The sequence below is a fragment of the Oryzias melastigma genome, linkage group LG4, assembly GCF_002922805.2.
Source record: "Oryzias melastigma strain HK-1 linkage group LG4, ASM292280v2, whole genome shotgun sequence".
Taxonomy (NCBI): Eukaryota; Metazoa; Chordata; class Actinopteri; order Beloniformes; family Adrianichthyidae; genus Oryzias; species Oryzias melastigma.
This window is the reverse complement of record NC_050515.1, coordinates 26,956,010-26,972,187: the sequence shown is the minus strand read 5'-3', so window position 1 is coordinate 26,972,187 and position 16,178 is coordinate 26,956,010. Positions and strand designations below refer to the sequence as shown.

General features: G+C 39.7%; 1 protein-coding gene across 1 annotated transcript in view; it reads left to right on the top strand.

Annotated features, from left to right (window-relative positions):
- LOC118598707 overlaps positions 1-15,660 on the top strand; it is a 116,413-nt gene extending 100,753 nt beyond the window's left edge. Inside the window, exons 4-5 of the mRNA XM_036211665.1 lie at positions 4,775-4,980; positions 13,673-15,660. Of these exons, the coding sequence (XP_036067558.1) occupies positions 4,775-4,980; positions 13,673-13,814 (348 nt within the window). The 3' untranslated portion in view covers positions 13,815-15,660. The remainder of the gene's footprint in view (positions 1-4,774; positions 4,981-13,672) is intronic.
- The last annotated feature ends 518 nt before the right edge of the window (positions 15,661-16,178 follow it).

Genomic DNA, 16,178 nt, shown 5'->3' with positions numbered 1-16,178 from the left:
TTTGTTCTGTTGTTTACAACAATTTTTCACTAAATGCTGTTCATGTTTACTTTTGTTAACACTGAATTTGACAAATAATTCCAATTCAATTAGTGTCAAATAAATAGTTTTACTGCTTTCAGCACAAAAGTGTCTTTTATTTGTTGCACAAAATAAGACGCAAGTTGTTTATTATGGTTGTGTTCAAGCTAAAAAACAAATGAGGATATATTTTCCTAAAAAAAGTTCTTCTATAGGGCTGCACGGTGGCGCAAGTGGTTAGCGCTCTCGCCTCACAGCGAGAAGGCCCCGGTTCAAATCCCGGCTGGGACCTTTCTGTGTGGAGTTTGCATGTTCTCCCCGTGCATGCGTGGGTTTTCACCGGGGACTCCGGCTTCCTCCCACCGTCCAAAAACATGCTTCATAGGTTCATTGATGACTCTAAATTGCCCCTAGGTGTGAATGTGAGAGTGAATGTGTGTGTGATTGAGGCCCTGCGACAGACTGGAGACCTGTCCAGGGTGAACCCCGCCTTCGCCCTTCAGTAGCCGGGATAGGCTCCGGCACCCCCGCGACCCCGAAAGGGACAAAGCGGTCAAGAAGATGGATGGATGGATGGAAGTTCTTCTATATGATGTGAGTAGAGACGATTTTTACCAATTATCGAAGTATCACAATGTCATCTATATCGTGAGCCATGTATCGTATCGTATTGTGAGGCACCCAGTTATTTCCAGCCCCAGTGTAGACGCTAGCGTCATTGTAGTGCGACAACTTGAAAAACGGCAACAGTGATGGAGGTCATCCAGCAGCTCGTCTTTTTCTTGCTTTACTTTGTGTACATTGTGTATAACAGGAAATTGATTTTGTATGAAAGAAGTTTGCAGGCAGCTAAGATGAATACCACTGCTGGATACGTTAGCTTAAATGAGCGTTATATCTGTACTTTCTACTGTCGTCATCACTTTCTGCCAATCATCGGGTGACAACAGAGGCTCCACCCCAAATGCTCAGCTCCATTTTTCTTATGGACCTACACTATGACGGATGGGTGCCCCCCAAGAGATACGGTTCTATACTAAACTGGATCCAGTTTACAATAGAAACGCTCAAAATACCAGACCGTCCCACTCAGTGGAAACTAAGCCATATACTAACCTTTTTGGTACATCCCCAGCTTCTCTTCTTTTATATTGATATTTTTCGTTATCAAGGATGTAACGATTCTTCTGTAAAAAAAACTATTCAAACTTGTCAACATGTTCATTGTAGCAGAAAATGAAAACATTGGTTTGTCTCAGCCTTTGCTTAAATTTAGAAAAATGCAGAGCAGATGACATTTTTCCATGCTACCTAGCTGTGAGAGTGTGCACGTCAGGTTGTATGTGAGTGTGTGTGCGCGTTGTAAACTGGTTACATGTTCTTCATCCTCGTGGGAAATTCCCGCAGCTCCTTTGAATTAAAAAATTTCACATAAGTCAGATCCTCCAGGATTTCGCAATGTTTTGATCGCAACTATTAACCCAAATTCAAGAAAAGCCGAGATTTGCTGCTCACCCTGCAACTGTGTATTTTCATCCCAACTTCACTATAACTTTTACCGATCTACGGGGCAACAGTCATCAGTGACGACGCAGCTTCACGACTGTTTATCTTCTGTCTTCTCCCCGGCCTGGGAGCCGCTTTTCTCCTTCAAAATCTACTAGAATTATTGTGTTAACGGTTGAAAAATTACGGTGTGCTAAAGATTTTATGTTTAAGCGTCGCCTCAGGTGTTAAAGGGTTAAAGGATCACACAGGAAGTGTTTCCATTTAGATAAAGATGGCACCAAATTCAAAATATGTCTCTCTTTTGCAATAATACTGAGATATTTGGGCTTTTGGGTCTGTTCTATATTAATGCTCAGAATTTTGTAGATCAGATTAAAAATCTAGAAAAAAAAGTCTAACAGATAAAGTGAATATCAAATCAGATATCTGTAAAGGACGCACACTGTATCGGTCTACATGCATATTAGCATCCCTCATAAATGCACAGTTATCAACAGGTAGAAAAGGGTGGACACGAAAAAGAAGCAGAGTGATAGATCCTGAGGGCCGGCCACTTCATAACGATCATGTGGAACTGTGTACACTGTTTCCCGCTGCCCTGTCAGTTTGGAGGCTTTGTGTTGACTGAGATTGAGAAACGTAAATATTGGAATCAACAGTAACAGATTGTGACCACATCAGCTTAGACAACTAAGGCTCTGACGGGTTTGCTTCCTTCAGCTTTTTAGAAATTTAGAGGAAAAATTAGAATCTCAGAAAAGACTAGACCCCGTCTTTGGACCACTTGTTCTCTATTTTAAAGTGTTTTGATGACGGTTTTTAAACCAACTGAAGTGGTTCTTCATCCTGGCCCACCAACAGGTTGGTAGGCTACTTTTTGGGGAACCTGCTGCATCCCCTGTTCTCTCCGTGTTTTCTTACACACGGAGAGTGCATAATATTGTCATAGAGGAGCAAGTTGACATGATAGTAGGGGCGCCATAGTTAGTGCATTTTTCATTAATTTCATGTGGAACTTGGCATTTTTAGTCTAAAAAAACAGCAATTAAAAAAACTGCCAATGTGTTTGTGTTATTATTTATTTTAATTAATTTAATTTAATTTAATTTACCGTATTTTCCGGACTATAAATTGCGCTTTTTTTCACAGATTTTCCAAGGGTGCGACTTATACTCAGGAGCAACTTATATGTGATTTCTTTAAACATAAATAGGCTCATATTTTTGTTATTTTCCCCACTTAAACCGGTTTCCTTTTCGCGGTTGTTTCTCAATAACAACCACTAGAGGGCGCTGTAGTTTTGTGTATCAGTATCTACTGCTGTCAGCTGACAGAAACGCAGAAGAAGTTACGTTCAAAACAAACGTTCCTGATAATCTAATCATTCTCCTCATGGATGTTATGATGTTTTTATCATTTGCATCAAGACATTATTATTATTGTTTTTATTTTTCTCTTCCTGGGCTAATGCGGGACAACAAGCCATCAAACTGGGTTATAAACAGACAGAAGAGCAGCTAAAATCTGTCATTTAGATGCAGCTCCTGCAGGCTAGAAGGTAACGAAAAAGACAAAAGACTGCTGTCCTTAACCCAGAATGGAGAGATGATTATAGATGCTTTTGTGGAGTTCTTTAAAATAAATAACTTAACCTCTCAACATCATCCGTATCTTCTGTGTATTTTAAACGAGATAAACAGCCAAAGCCTCCATCATGTAGCGATGAGGCTAAAAACTTCAGACAGCTTCTCCAATGGGAGTGTCTAGTTTATGAACACATTTTTGGACAAGCATTGGGCATTAAATTAGACGCATTTTAAAAGATTCAGCGGACTCGAATTTGACGCATGAATCGCATTTGATGTCAAATGCAACGTTACGTTGGGCTTGTTGAATTTGTTCATAAACTTTGGACTATTCTCTTAAAAGTGCGACTTATACTCCGGAAAATACGGTAATTTAATTGGACTGGATTGGATTGGATTGGATTGGATTGGACTGGATTGGATTGCATTGGATTGGAGTGGATTGTCCATAGGTAAAACCACCTCTGGTGATCCAAACCAGCACCCCAACCAGCTAAATGGAGCGGAGGCTAAAGCAGAAACTCAATTTTTTTAGTGGAATTCATTCACAATCCCCACATAAAAAGCTGAATAAAATCCCCAGAGGACTGTTTTGAAACTTGGTCAAAGTTGAGCAGCATTAACAAATTACCCTGGTGTTCCCCTATTTAGCTAACAACACAAATATGGGTTCACCAAAAATGGACTTTAGAAAATTATACTGTTTTATTTCAGGTTTATGAGCTCTGACAATCATTTTCAAATCTTAAAATTCTTTCCTCTCACTTTCTGATAAACTGCAGAAAGACTCCATGGATACGCCTCCCAGCCTAAATGCAAGACTTGTGGGTTGTGTCCGAATTCCCTCACTACTCCTCAACTACAAAAAAATATAAAGTGCTGGACTTTCTAGATTTTATTTAGTTATTTATTTTTTAAACTTGTCCTGTCCAACAGCTGGGCAAACAGATACGAGCTGAGAACTTCTTGTGATTTCACAAAAGGGGTTATTGATCTTATAGCACGCAAGATGTATATTTGTATAAACCCCTTTTGTAAATTATGCAAAGCTTTATTATATTGATTATTGACTCTTTTTTTTTTTTTGGACTGAGAAAAGAAAAGGAGGGAAGTTTTACAATTCTACAATTCCAAAATCCTGTGCCCTAGAAATTTCCCAGAAGTCTTTGCAAAACACAGCTGTGCTTTGATGCTCACTACATTGGCGAATATAGACCAAAATGTATTGCATTTTAACATTTTTTGCAAAAAAATGTCTTTAGATGTAATTTTTTAACAAGCTATTAACATTTTATCATCAGAAGACAGTGAAGTCACAAATAGAAAATGTTCGTATTGATTCGATTTTCACTTTGTGAAATTGGTGATGTCATATGCTGTTTTAAAAAAAATAAAAGAACGTAGTGAGCATGGGGTCTGAATTGCTTTTGAAATCCACTATATAGTTCTTTGTAGTTTTTAATAGGGATTAGGATGGGAATTCGGACGGCACTCCGACGTGGAGAACACTTCATAGTACACAGAGGAGTGAAGGAATTTGGACACATCCATGCTCCCCATGTTGTTGTGTCCCATTGATTTTGGACTCCGTTTGGGTCGGTGTCAGACAGAGGTGCGTGCACAGACGCTGATCAGACGTTTCCCTTTGTGCCTTCCAGTACCAGCTGCAGAGGCGTTCCCCTTGGCGGTCGCTGAGCGTCCAGTGGCAGACGTGGCTCGCACTCATCACGGCCATTATTTTGATGGGAGCGGTGCCTTATGTTGTTCACTGCCTGATGACCGCCTTCCCCAACAATCCTTCACACATCACCTTCAAACTGGCAGCTGGCACTTTTGGTTTCCTGACGGAGCTGCTGCTCATCAAGTGAGTATTTTAGGATCTCCTCGTTATTTATCGTCCTTCGTATCAGTTGTGTAAATGAATGGAATTACCTTGGGACGAACTTCATGCAACATGTAGAAAAGCAGTCGGGAGTGATTCATGGTAAAAGTGATGATGACAGTCTTCTCATGCTGGCTTCATTTAGCTCTGCCAAATAAATAACGTTCTCCGGTAACATTTCATTTTTATGTGAGTTTAGACACACTGCAGGGGTCAGAAAACAAGCATCTCTGGAAACAGGCTCACCCCGCCCCTCTTGTTTTCCCTTTCCCCATTTTGATATTCCTAATTGGAAAGATGCCTGCAGTACTGTAAACCATTAGTAAATGAACAGTCTGTTTTTATTAACCTCTATCTTGTAAATAATGCATTAGATTCCTGGCATAAACAATATCTATTTTGATTAGAAAGCCACATGTGGCCTGTACTGTAATCAGATTACAAATGCAGATCAGTAATTGCCTCCAGCAGTTACTCTATGAAGTTAAAAACACAAAGCGTATTATAGACAAATAAGTTTCATTGGTGTAATTATCAAAAGCAAACCACACTTCTAATGTTTCAACAAGTTCATAAAACATAAAGTGTGGTTGGAGTGGAGGACGCGGCCCTTGGTTCACCCTGTGCTGCCTTTTCCGCCTGCAGCAAAAATTAAAGCTGGTCTTCTACACGTGTCCTTCCTCCAGTATTTGTCTAAAGTCGAGGAAGAGAGGCTGTTTGTAATTAACTCGACAAGGCCCATGACTTTTTTTTTTCCATCCATTAACTGCCCTTGCAAGGAATGCAGCAAGCCAGCTGGTAATTAATAAAGGCGGTGGCGGCGGTGGTGGCGGTGGTGTGCCTCCGCATCATTATGCTGTCCGCACCAGTAATGAGCTGTAATTTTATGACAGGAAATTGGTTTGTTTGCAGCATGTTCTGCAGATGGGCTTCACGTGTCGGCGTCGCGGTTCGAGAAGAAAGAGGTCCCGACAGTGAAAAAACGCTGACACCTCGCTTCAAACACACAGAGGGGCTCCTGTTTGCTGGAGAGGGCTTTACGTAACTCGTCCCACACAGGTCCTCCGCTTGCATCACTGCTGGCGCATCGCGGAGGGTGGTGGGGGCCCTATCAGGTTTGGTGGTCTTTACAGAACCCTGCCCCATGGTGCTCGTGGTGCCTGGGATGTGCCAGCCTCCTGCTGCCCTCTGTCAGTGTGCATCTCAGTCACACTTCAGCCTCGGGGGGGCCGAGCTCTTGTAAGGAGCAGCCATCACCCCACCTCCCCACCCCCCCTGTTCCGATCTTGGAGCCTGTGCTCTGATGTAAGTCTTCTGAACAAGGACAAAGCTAAGGCAGATGAGCTCACAACCACCCCTCTGTTTGGACCACGTTGACCCCACGCTGCAGCCATTTTTTTTATTTTTGACAACTAAAAAAAAAAGTTCCTAGTAGTGATTTAATGATGATTATGAAGTTTTTATTCAAAATACCACAACCTAAATGTCTTAAAAGTCAATTTTTCATGTTGATCTGAAGCCTCTGTTTCCAAAATCTCCTCTGAGGGGGCGGGGCTCCAAAAGACCTTCAAATGCCCCTACAATTGGAGCAAGTGGGAGGAGTCAAAGGGGTAGGGAAGTGTACCACGCACAGAACAGAACTGGAGGGGTTTTTAATTGCACTTTGGGTCAAATCGACTCGGACTGAATGGTGAGTTGTTGGAGGTCCTAAAGACACCCCAGCTAACACTGGAATGATGAGTCCGAAAAGAAACTCAGGTGCAGACAAATCTTTATTATTACCCAGTTTTATGAATAAACTCACCAACTACAACAACTTCACACTTTTGGAGTCATGCATGGGGATTTTCAATGCACTCAAAAAAGGCCCACAGAGCTTCAATAGAGTGGAAGCTTTAAGTTTAGGACGACTTCAATGGCGTTTTGGGGGATATTCATCAGCTCTAAAGCTTTCTACCAAATTTCAGTGGTATTTTAAAGTTTGGTGCAGTTTTTTCCAAATAAAAGCTTTTTACCAGAAAAAAAAAAGCTAAAGCTTTATAATAACTGCACATTCGTTAGTTGAGCATTAGTTAACACTTAATCAATCTGTGCAATATTTTATTATTTTACAATGATTTTGTTTGCATGATTTTGATACTTGTGACCCAAAGTTTATTTATTTTACTGAAAAAATGTTTATTGTTATAGTTTCTCAAATTTAGCTTGTTATGTTTCAATTGTATAATAATATTTCTGTGTTGTGTATCTCTCTGTGTTGCTCTTTTTTGTCGAATAGCAAAGCCCTCATATCTCATGTGTAAAGATTTTATAAGGCATAATTAGTCCTCACTTTAAATAAGGAGTTTATAAATATTTATTAACAGATTAACAGTATATTTGTAAAAATGTGATGTATATAATTAGACATTTACAAGGTTTTTCAAATAATGTACTTTGTAAATGAGCTTACAGCTTAATTAACCACATTTACATTTGTAAATAATTTAATAAATAGTTTTCAATACTTAATTGTTAATGAATACGGTCTTATCATACCATTAATAAACACATTACAGCAATTCTTTTCAACTATAGTGTTAATGACAGCACATATAAGATACTAACTTATGCTTAATAAAGTAGGTGTGAGGCTTTATGAATGATTAATTAAGTGTTAATTCAAGTTCAACTAATGCTCTATAGTTTGTACTTATTATCAAGTGTTACAAAAAAAAAAAAAAAACCAAATCATGTTTTCGAAGCAAATAACATGATTTTTCTTCTATCATAACTCCATGAGTGGATCATTTCTTTGTGAGTTTTTCTGTCTGTAATTTATAAATAATTCCTTCAGATGGAGAAAATCATTCAAACTGACTTTTTAAGCCTGTGAAGCACAGCTTTGACCTTCTCATGTGATCGTCAAATTTGATTGTCTGAGGAATGATTTTAGTGTCCAGACATCAGTCCAATATAGTTTTTACAAAAGCATTTATGCTTAAAATCTCTACATTTCACTTTAATTAGAATGTGTTTTTTTTCCATTTTATTTGTGAAATATTACTTATAAAATGTCAAAATATTTGCTTTTCCTTCATCTGGGATCTTCAGTGAATATAGCATTAGATGTTTAAAAAGTACTCATTTTGTTCTGGTTTATCACAGAATGACATACTGCTCATAGATACGTGGAGAAGCAACAACACAACCAGATATGAAAAAGGTTATTTTGTTTTCCCACAGCTATCAGATCACTAGAGTAAAATTACTTTGCTGTTATCAAGACTTTTCAAAGCAGACTTGACCTCCACATGCAGTTGCTCCTTGTTTAGTTCAGAAAACTTTCCTGACTTCTGATGACTAAATGTGACAGGGTGTTGAAAAAAGTTTTTTTTCTTTGACTGAAAGGACATTTTAGATTAAAAAGTAGGGCCAGGAATCTATAAAATAAAAGTAACTAATTAATCGCAAATTGGGAAAAGGTTAATTGCGATTAATCGCAATTAACTTTTTTTTGCTGACTGCTTATTATCTATGAATAATCACAACATGAAATCACATGCAACACTGTACATTTAGAACACGTATTTTTAATTAGGTCTGTCGACCCACTAAAAGAAAAAAATATATATTTTTCACACTTTTATTAACGCGTTAATTCGGGTTGATTAATTGATGACGTATTGATGTTCACAGCCCTTAAAAAAGGAATCTTTATTTATCTGATTTTTCTGATGGGTTGTGGGTGGTAACGTTTCTCTGTTTTATTAATGATTGGGATTTAAGTTGCTTTAAATAAGTATAAAAAATGTGATGTTTGTCTAAAGAAAAGTTTTTTTAATGCAAACCTACAAATATATATATATCCTTTTTTAGTTTGCATACACAAACTTGCCATCAAACAAAGAAAATATGAATTTGTTGGCTTAAATGATAAAAAAAAATAGATCAAAAGTGAATAATTTCCTCCAGCTGGCAGCTTCACCTAAAAAGTCAACAACCAGTAAGACAACAAACGACGACTCCTCCTCGTCATCTTCATCCTTCCTCGTTTTGACCCTGAAAGCACAACGCTCCTCCTGCTGCAGGTTTGTTCCTGGACACATTCAAGAAGTCACATTCCATTTGTCAGGCGTGAGCGGCATCTCAGAAGGCTGTCACACAATATGCGCCCTCTCCTCTCTTTACTGTCACGGCGAGCGTTTGCGGCGGCGCGACAGTGCCCTGACCGTGCAGCTCTGCGCTGTGAATTTTTATATGCCACTGCCTGGAGGTTAGAAACTCTCATTACGCCGTGTTAGATTTATTAAAATAGATTATGGAAATGTTAATTAAGTCATTAATTACATTATTTAAGCAGCATTGACAGATAAGGAGGATGGATGTGTGTGTGAAGGGGGCAGGGGGGTGTCGAGCTCCCTGGGTGGTTTAAAAGGATGTGATTGGTGACAAGGGACACTGTGGAGATGGCGTCTGAGCGCCCGTGCTGACATGATACAAAGTGGCCTACACGGCTCTCTCACCTCACGCTACTGTCTGCAGCGGTTTGCAGAGCTGCCCGAGGACGAGCCGGCCTCCTCCGCCAGGAAGCGAGAGGACAAATGTGCCGCTTTAAGTGGAAGCTTCAGTCTTCTCGGAGAGAGCCTCTCTGCGCCGCGTTCCACAGCGTGATCCTTCCTACGACATTTGAGCAAAGGCTTCACACCGTACTTCCAGCTGTTTTCAAGGCAAACAGCCGTGCAAAGAATTAGCCACAAGTCGATACCGAGGGCCCTCTTATCTGCTGACAGTTTAGTTACCACGACGCACCAGAAACCCCTTTCCACGGCTTTTCTTTGTGCCATCAAACCTATATTAGGGAGGGAAATTGATCTGATCACGCTTGATAAGAACAAATGATGGATGTAGTAAACAAGCAGAATGCTTCAATTCTGATGTGAGCCATTGATTTGCCTCGGCAGCCAATTACTATGTGAGCTGAGGTTATCCATGCAGCAAACCTGCTGGGAGAGATTTTTCCTCCTCCTCATGTCCATTGTGCTATTATGCTCCTAAAATGTTGAATTCAGATGTATTATTAATTCTTCGGATTGAAAAAGTCCACGGGGAATTAATGAGGCTCGGCTCCTCTGGCCTTTCATCAGGCGGCGCTGAAAGGTGCATGTCTTGATATCAAGTGGCTCCTGATTGTGGGAAATGAAACATTGTGCAGCTGTTGAACCACCTCAGAGCCCAGCTTTAACCATCAGCTCCCACATCAGCGCGTCTGCATGAAGATCATCGAAATGCACTCGACCCACCATTACAAACACAATCTGTTCGGAGAAACCATTAGGAGCAAAGCAGGTGTTTACACAAGTTTAGTAGAGTTTCCTCTGGTGACTCACACCGCTTCTTTTTGGCTCTAATCAATGAACTTTTGCAGAGCAGCTTAGAAGATAAAATACATTCTGTTAAACTTTAAACTGGAACCAAAAACACTGGAAAAATAAACAAAACCTTAACATCATCACGTTTTTCATTAGCTTTACTTATCCGTCCGTCCATTTCCTTTATGGGGTCACTGGACTGCCAGATATGGGGGCAGACATAGCTCACATGACAACAAAAGAGACAACACAACGACAAAAGCCACAACATGACGACAAAAGCCACAACACGACGACAAAAGCCACAACATGACGATAAAAGCCACAACACGACGACAAAAGTCACAACACAATGACAAAAGTCACTACAAAAGCAGACAACACAACGACAAAAGCCACAACACAATGACAAAAGTCACAACAAAAGCAGACAACACAACGACAAAAGCCACAACACAACGACAAAAGCCACAACATGACAATAAAAGTCACAACACGACGACAAAAGCCACAACACAACGACAAAAACCACAACACGACGATAAAAACCACAACACGACGACAAAAGCCACAACACTTTGACAAAAAACACAACACACTGACAAAAGCCACAACACAACAACAAAAACCACAACCCAACGACAAAAGCCACAACACAACGACAAAAACCAAAACACACTGACAAAAGCCACAACACAACAACAAAAGCCACAACACTTCGACAAAAGCCACAACATGACGACAAAAGCCACAAGACGACGACAAAAGCCACAACAAAAGCAGACAACACAACGACAACAGCCAATAAACAACAACAAAAGCTGAAGAACGACAATATAATCCAGAACATGACGCCAAAAACCAACAAATGACAACAAAAGTCGAAGTACGACGACTAAAGCAGACAACATGACGACAAAAGCCAAAGCAAAATGACAAAAGTCACACAACAACAACAGCCGACAACACAATGACAAAAGCCAACAAACGACAACAAAAGCCGGAGAACATACCGACAAAAATCAGTAGACAACAACAGAAGCTGAAGCACAACGACAAAAGCCACAACACACCAACAAAAGCACCAACACGAAAATAAACTATAAACCTAAAACGTTTACCAAATTTAAAAAAGATGCCGCTGTTTTGTTTTTTTTACTTTTTTTGTTCTAAATTTGGTTCTAAATTTGCAATTTTAGTTCAGAATTTTAATTTTCAACAATGTAAATTAACACGAGATTGGGTCTTTGTGTCCATTGTCTACCAGGACATGGTTGACATCTGTATATAGAGGTTATTCGCTCGAGGTCAATTCCATTTTAGAACTGCTGTTAGGACCGTCTGTGTCACCCCTCTGTGATGTGGTGTACAGTAGTGATGATGATTTCCCAAAGTTTGGCACTAATGTAGTCTGATGAAAGCGTACTGGATGACCTTATGGAGGTAATTGTTCTTCTCACTACACCTCTGTAAACAGATGAACAACTCCAAAGGACATTTTTTTGCTTGCAGGGTTCACAAAGCTGGAATAGTTTGACCAGAAACTGTAAACCTTTGTGTATGTTTGAATATCACCCAAAGTATTGTATTTGACTTTTTTTTACATGAAGAGAACAGTGAACACTATGCTAATAATAAGCTAATTCAATCACAACAGTCAGCCATTGAAAAGGAACTTGGCTGTAGTGTGGGCGGAGCATCATTCAAAAGACTGTTTCAGAGAGTGGGAAATGTTTATGTATTAACAAACAACAAATGTTGTCCTATACAACTAAGAAATAGCATGTGAGGGAAGAAAGACATATGTACTGGCAAGACAAAGTAACTTTACTAAGTCATGAATGAACTGTTTTAATGAAGAAGTATTGGTACATTCACCCCAGCCACTTCATGTTACAGTCTGACCTGTTGAAGAAAGGATGTGTCCCCATGAGGCTCCATCATTTCTCTGAACACGCTGGATTTGGCAGGAACGGATGGTCAGATTATGTCAGCACCCCAAATTTAGCCAGACTCTTGTCACTCTTTCAAAACGCAGTTAAAGTCCCACTATAACTATATGTTTGGTTATTGTATCCCAGCAAGGCCAAGTGTCCCCATGGTTTAAAGTGGGCAGAATATTTGGGGAGAACTGCAGACAAACCCAATCGGGTCCACATTTCTGCACACTTTTAAACCATTTGGGCCCACTTGAGCTTGATTGCTTCCAAAAATTCAGCGGCTGCACATATTTCAGAAATGACGTGTGAATTGTCACTTCCATGTATATATATTTTTACGATTTTTACCTTAATTTACCGCAGATTAAACACGGTTAATAGCAAAGTAAAGGATGAGCAACGTTAGAAAATGAAGTAATTTGTTTTTCTTAATGTAAGACATGTTGAAATTGTCTTCCTTTTGTTCTGTTTTTAGTGTTTTTGTGAACACGGAAATTTGAACTCGGCAAAAAAAAAAACTTTTACAGCCCTATCTCATGCCCACTGTGGAAAGCTAATATTAGCATTAGCATGAATTAGAGGAATAATTTTTTATATTTTCATAATCAAACAAGCAGCATTTAGTGAAGTACTTGTAACCTTTGTCCAAGTTTGAGCGGGTTGTCAGAGAGAAATAATCCATGACTTGTTTAAAACAGTATATCGTCCATAATAAAAATACAGTGAGGTAGGACATTTATAAAATACATTTTGAACAAATTTCTGCTACATTTGGTAAGGTTAACTTTTATTTTTTGGTAGAATTGTGTTAAACAGATCCTTGTCTGTCTAAATGTTGACATTCCAAAATTCCTGTGTTAACATTCACTCCCACTAGCTTACAGCCCCTCACAACCCCAAGCTAACATTAGTGTAGCAAATAAAAATGGTGAGTAATATCAGAACTATCCAGCCGTAAAGTTCTAATCCAGATTCCAGCTCAGACGAGGAAAACAAAGATGTTCATGGATCTATTTGTCTGAAAGTTGATTCATCAGAATGGAGCAGAGGACAGAGACTTTGACCTCCTCATGGCACAAACCGGACCTTTTTCAAATGGCACTTTTTCATCTGCCCCTGATCCATCGTGATTTGAATAAAGAAATACTTCATCTTAAATTATATCATACTGTATATGTCCTTTATAATCTGAAAAAATGCCACAAGAATGTGTTAAAAACTTAACAACTTAACAAAACTTTACTTTAATAACAAGATTAGGATTATTTTATTACCCTCCAAAACTGGATTCAGTGTATAAAAACAGTTGGTCTTTGGAGTAAAGTGCAGAATGACAGTGCCTGAGTATTTGGTCCTGCCCTAATGTGTGACTCTGTTTTTCAGGTGTCTGTCAAGTTGGCTCATTAGCCGCTACCATAAAGCTCTGCAGACTTCCTTCATCATCCAGCCCAGAATCCCAGATCCACTCGCTCAAGCAAAGGGAAAAGATGCAGATTTAAGGAATGGACACTTGATCTCTTTCTGAATCAGTGGCATTTTACTGAAATAAACTCATTTGGTACGTATTAAGTCAAAAGATAGACATATCAGTATTTCACATTGATTTCTTTACGAGATGTGCTGCTTTGAAACCTTTTTTCAATGGGTGGGAAATAATGTTTTGTTCCCGTTAAACCTTACTTTACTCTTTTTGCACAAGCTGAAAAATTGGTGGTACATAGGAGAAAGCACGCGGCTTGCATGAGTGTGTTCAGCTCAGGGAGAAAAAAAAAGTTGAAATCACTATTTGCTTAATGATGCCCACACAGAGACAATGGGGCGCCGCTCTGATTAGTGTCACCTGTCCTTGTGCATCTCATCAGCTCCATTATGGCTCCATCTCCCATGCTTCTTCTGCTAATTGAATAGCCCGTGAAGTGGTGATGAGGACGGGGGCGAGAGCAGCGTCTGTCCTGCCGCTGCTCCAGACATGAAAGGAAAGAGAGGCACGAGCTGTGCAAACATAAACCATTATCAGACAGATAGAAAAGTGCCAACAAGTAGCCCTCGTGTTGTATTAGCATCATGCTGAGTGCAGTTTGTTTTTATGTATAACAGCTTTGAATTAGCAGCAGCTGCTGTATAGATTTGTTGAAGGGCATGGCGTCTCTTCAAAGTCTTTTTGTGGGGGTTCGGTCAAAAATGTACTCTTTTTGTTTGTTCAATATTTCATGCAGAAACAGAGTTGGCTTAGAAACAGACAAAACAATAGCACATGCACTAGCTTTACATGGTTTAAACTCAAAACCTGATCTGAGTCTGTAAAGCTGCAGCTTTAGTATAGAAGAGATCAGGTAAAAGGTATTAGAAAACAGCTATAATGCTACGTTCACACCAGGCACAGCAACACGCATTTGAGAAACAACTTTCAATAAAAAGTCTATGTTCATGTTTGGGATTCCTGATAAAAACATCTTGCTTTCACACGTCACTACACAAGTCCGTTTTCAGGTTCTACGCACGAAACATGCGTCCAATGAATACACATTAACAGTGAAACCAACTTTGACCAATCAGGGACTCGGATTTGGTAGTGACATTCGGTTGGCGTCTCTTGTCATTTACGTGAGTCCCAACCATTTAGAAATTCAAAATTGTGGTTTCACACATCTGACTGGAGCTCTGTAGAGGTGCATTCACATCAAACGTGATTTGAGGCGGCCAGTTTCAATGTTAAGTCAATGGAATAGACACGACATTGGGCGGTCTGAAGTCCCACAACGTGATTTGAGCGAGAGGCACAGCACGGTGGTCTGCCAGCAGCTCGATTTAAGCGGTGAGGCGAGAATTAGGCAGCGTGGCCAGAATTTAAATATGAGAAGTTTGACAGGTCGCTGCATCACATCTACCAATCGGGAACTCAGATTTGGGCACGTGACGTTTTCAGTGACTCAATCAGTGGGTAGAATTTTAATCCAAAGCAGTTCCAGCCCTGGGTATGGGAAAGCTAGGCGGCCGCCTAGGGAGATATCTGCTGGAGAAGGCGTCAAATTACAATGTTTTTTTTACAGTTTAACACGCCATTGATTTTGTGTGAAATGTTAAAAAATGAAAAAATATAAACCATAAATAAAAATCACATTTTGCCTTGGGCGCCATGCAGCTCAGGCTGATCCAAAACAAGGGTTTTTGTCTTGAACTTCCGTCTGTTTCCTTAATCCGCTGGAGGTGCAGGGTTGCAGAGCTCATCCGGCTACTTTGGGGTGATACACTCTGGACCGATCGCCGGCTTTTGCTCCCATGGTGGAGCTCACTCGCTTGATATGCTGGCAAACAGAGAGCCACTGCTCGGGCCTCATCTGGACTTTAAAGAAAAAAAAAGAAAAAAAAAAGGATAAAGGTCTCTTAATTTTATTTTTGCCTCTCGGGTTAACATGAGACAGTGAGCTTTTCAAACTTAGTCACAGAGACACAGAAGCACAGCAGAAGCGGCTGTCATAAAGAAACAGCCCCCGGAGTGAGATAGAAGCCCCCTTTACCGGGAAAATCTATTAGTATATTTTTCGGAGTATAAGTTGCTCTGGAGTATAAGTTGGATTTTTGTGAAAAAATTTGACGGTTCGGAACAATCCGCCAAGTGTAGCCAATTAAAAAAAATAAATAAAAACAAGAATACCAATCTTTTGATCTGTATTAGAAAATATCAAAGATTAAGAGGAAAACATTTAAATTTTATTCCACGTTTGTTTTGGACAACACTTCTTCTGCCACTGTCAGTAGGAAATACTTATTCTCAGACGCAGCGCTCTCTAGTGGTTGTTAGAGGAAACAACTGCTAAAGAACAACAGGTGTTTACTGGGAAAATAACAAATATATGAACCTATTTATGTCTAAAAATCCCCACAAATA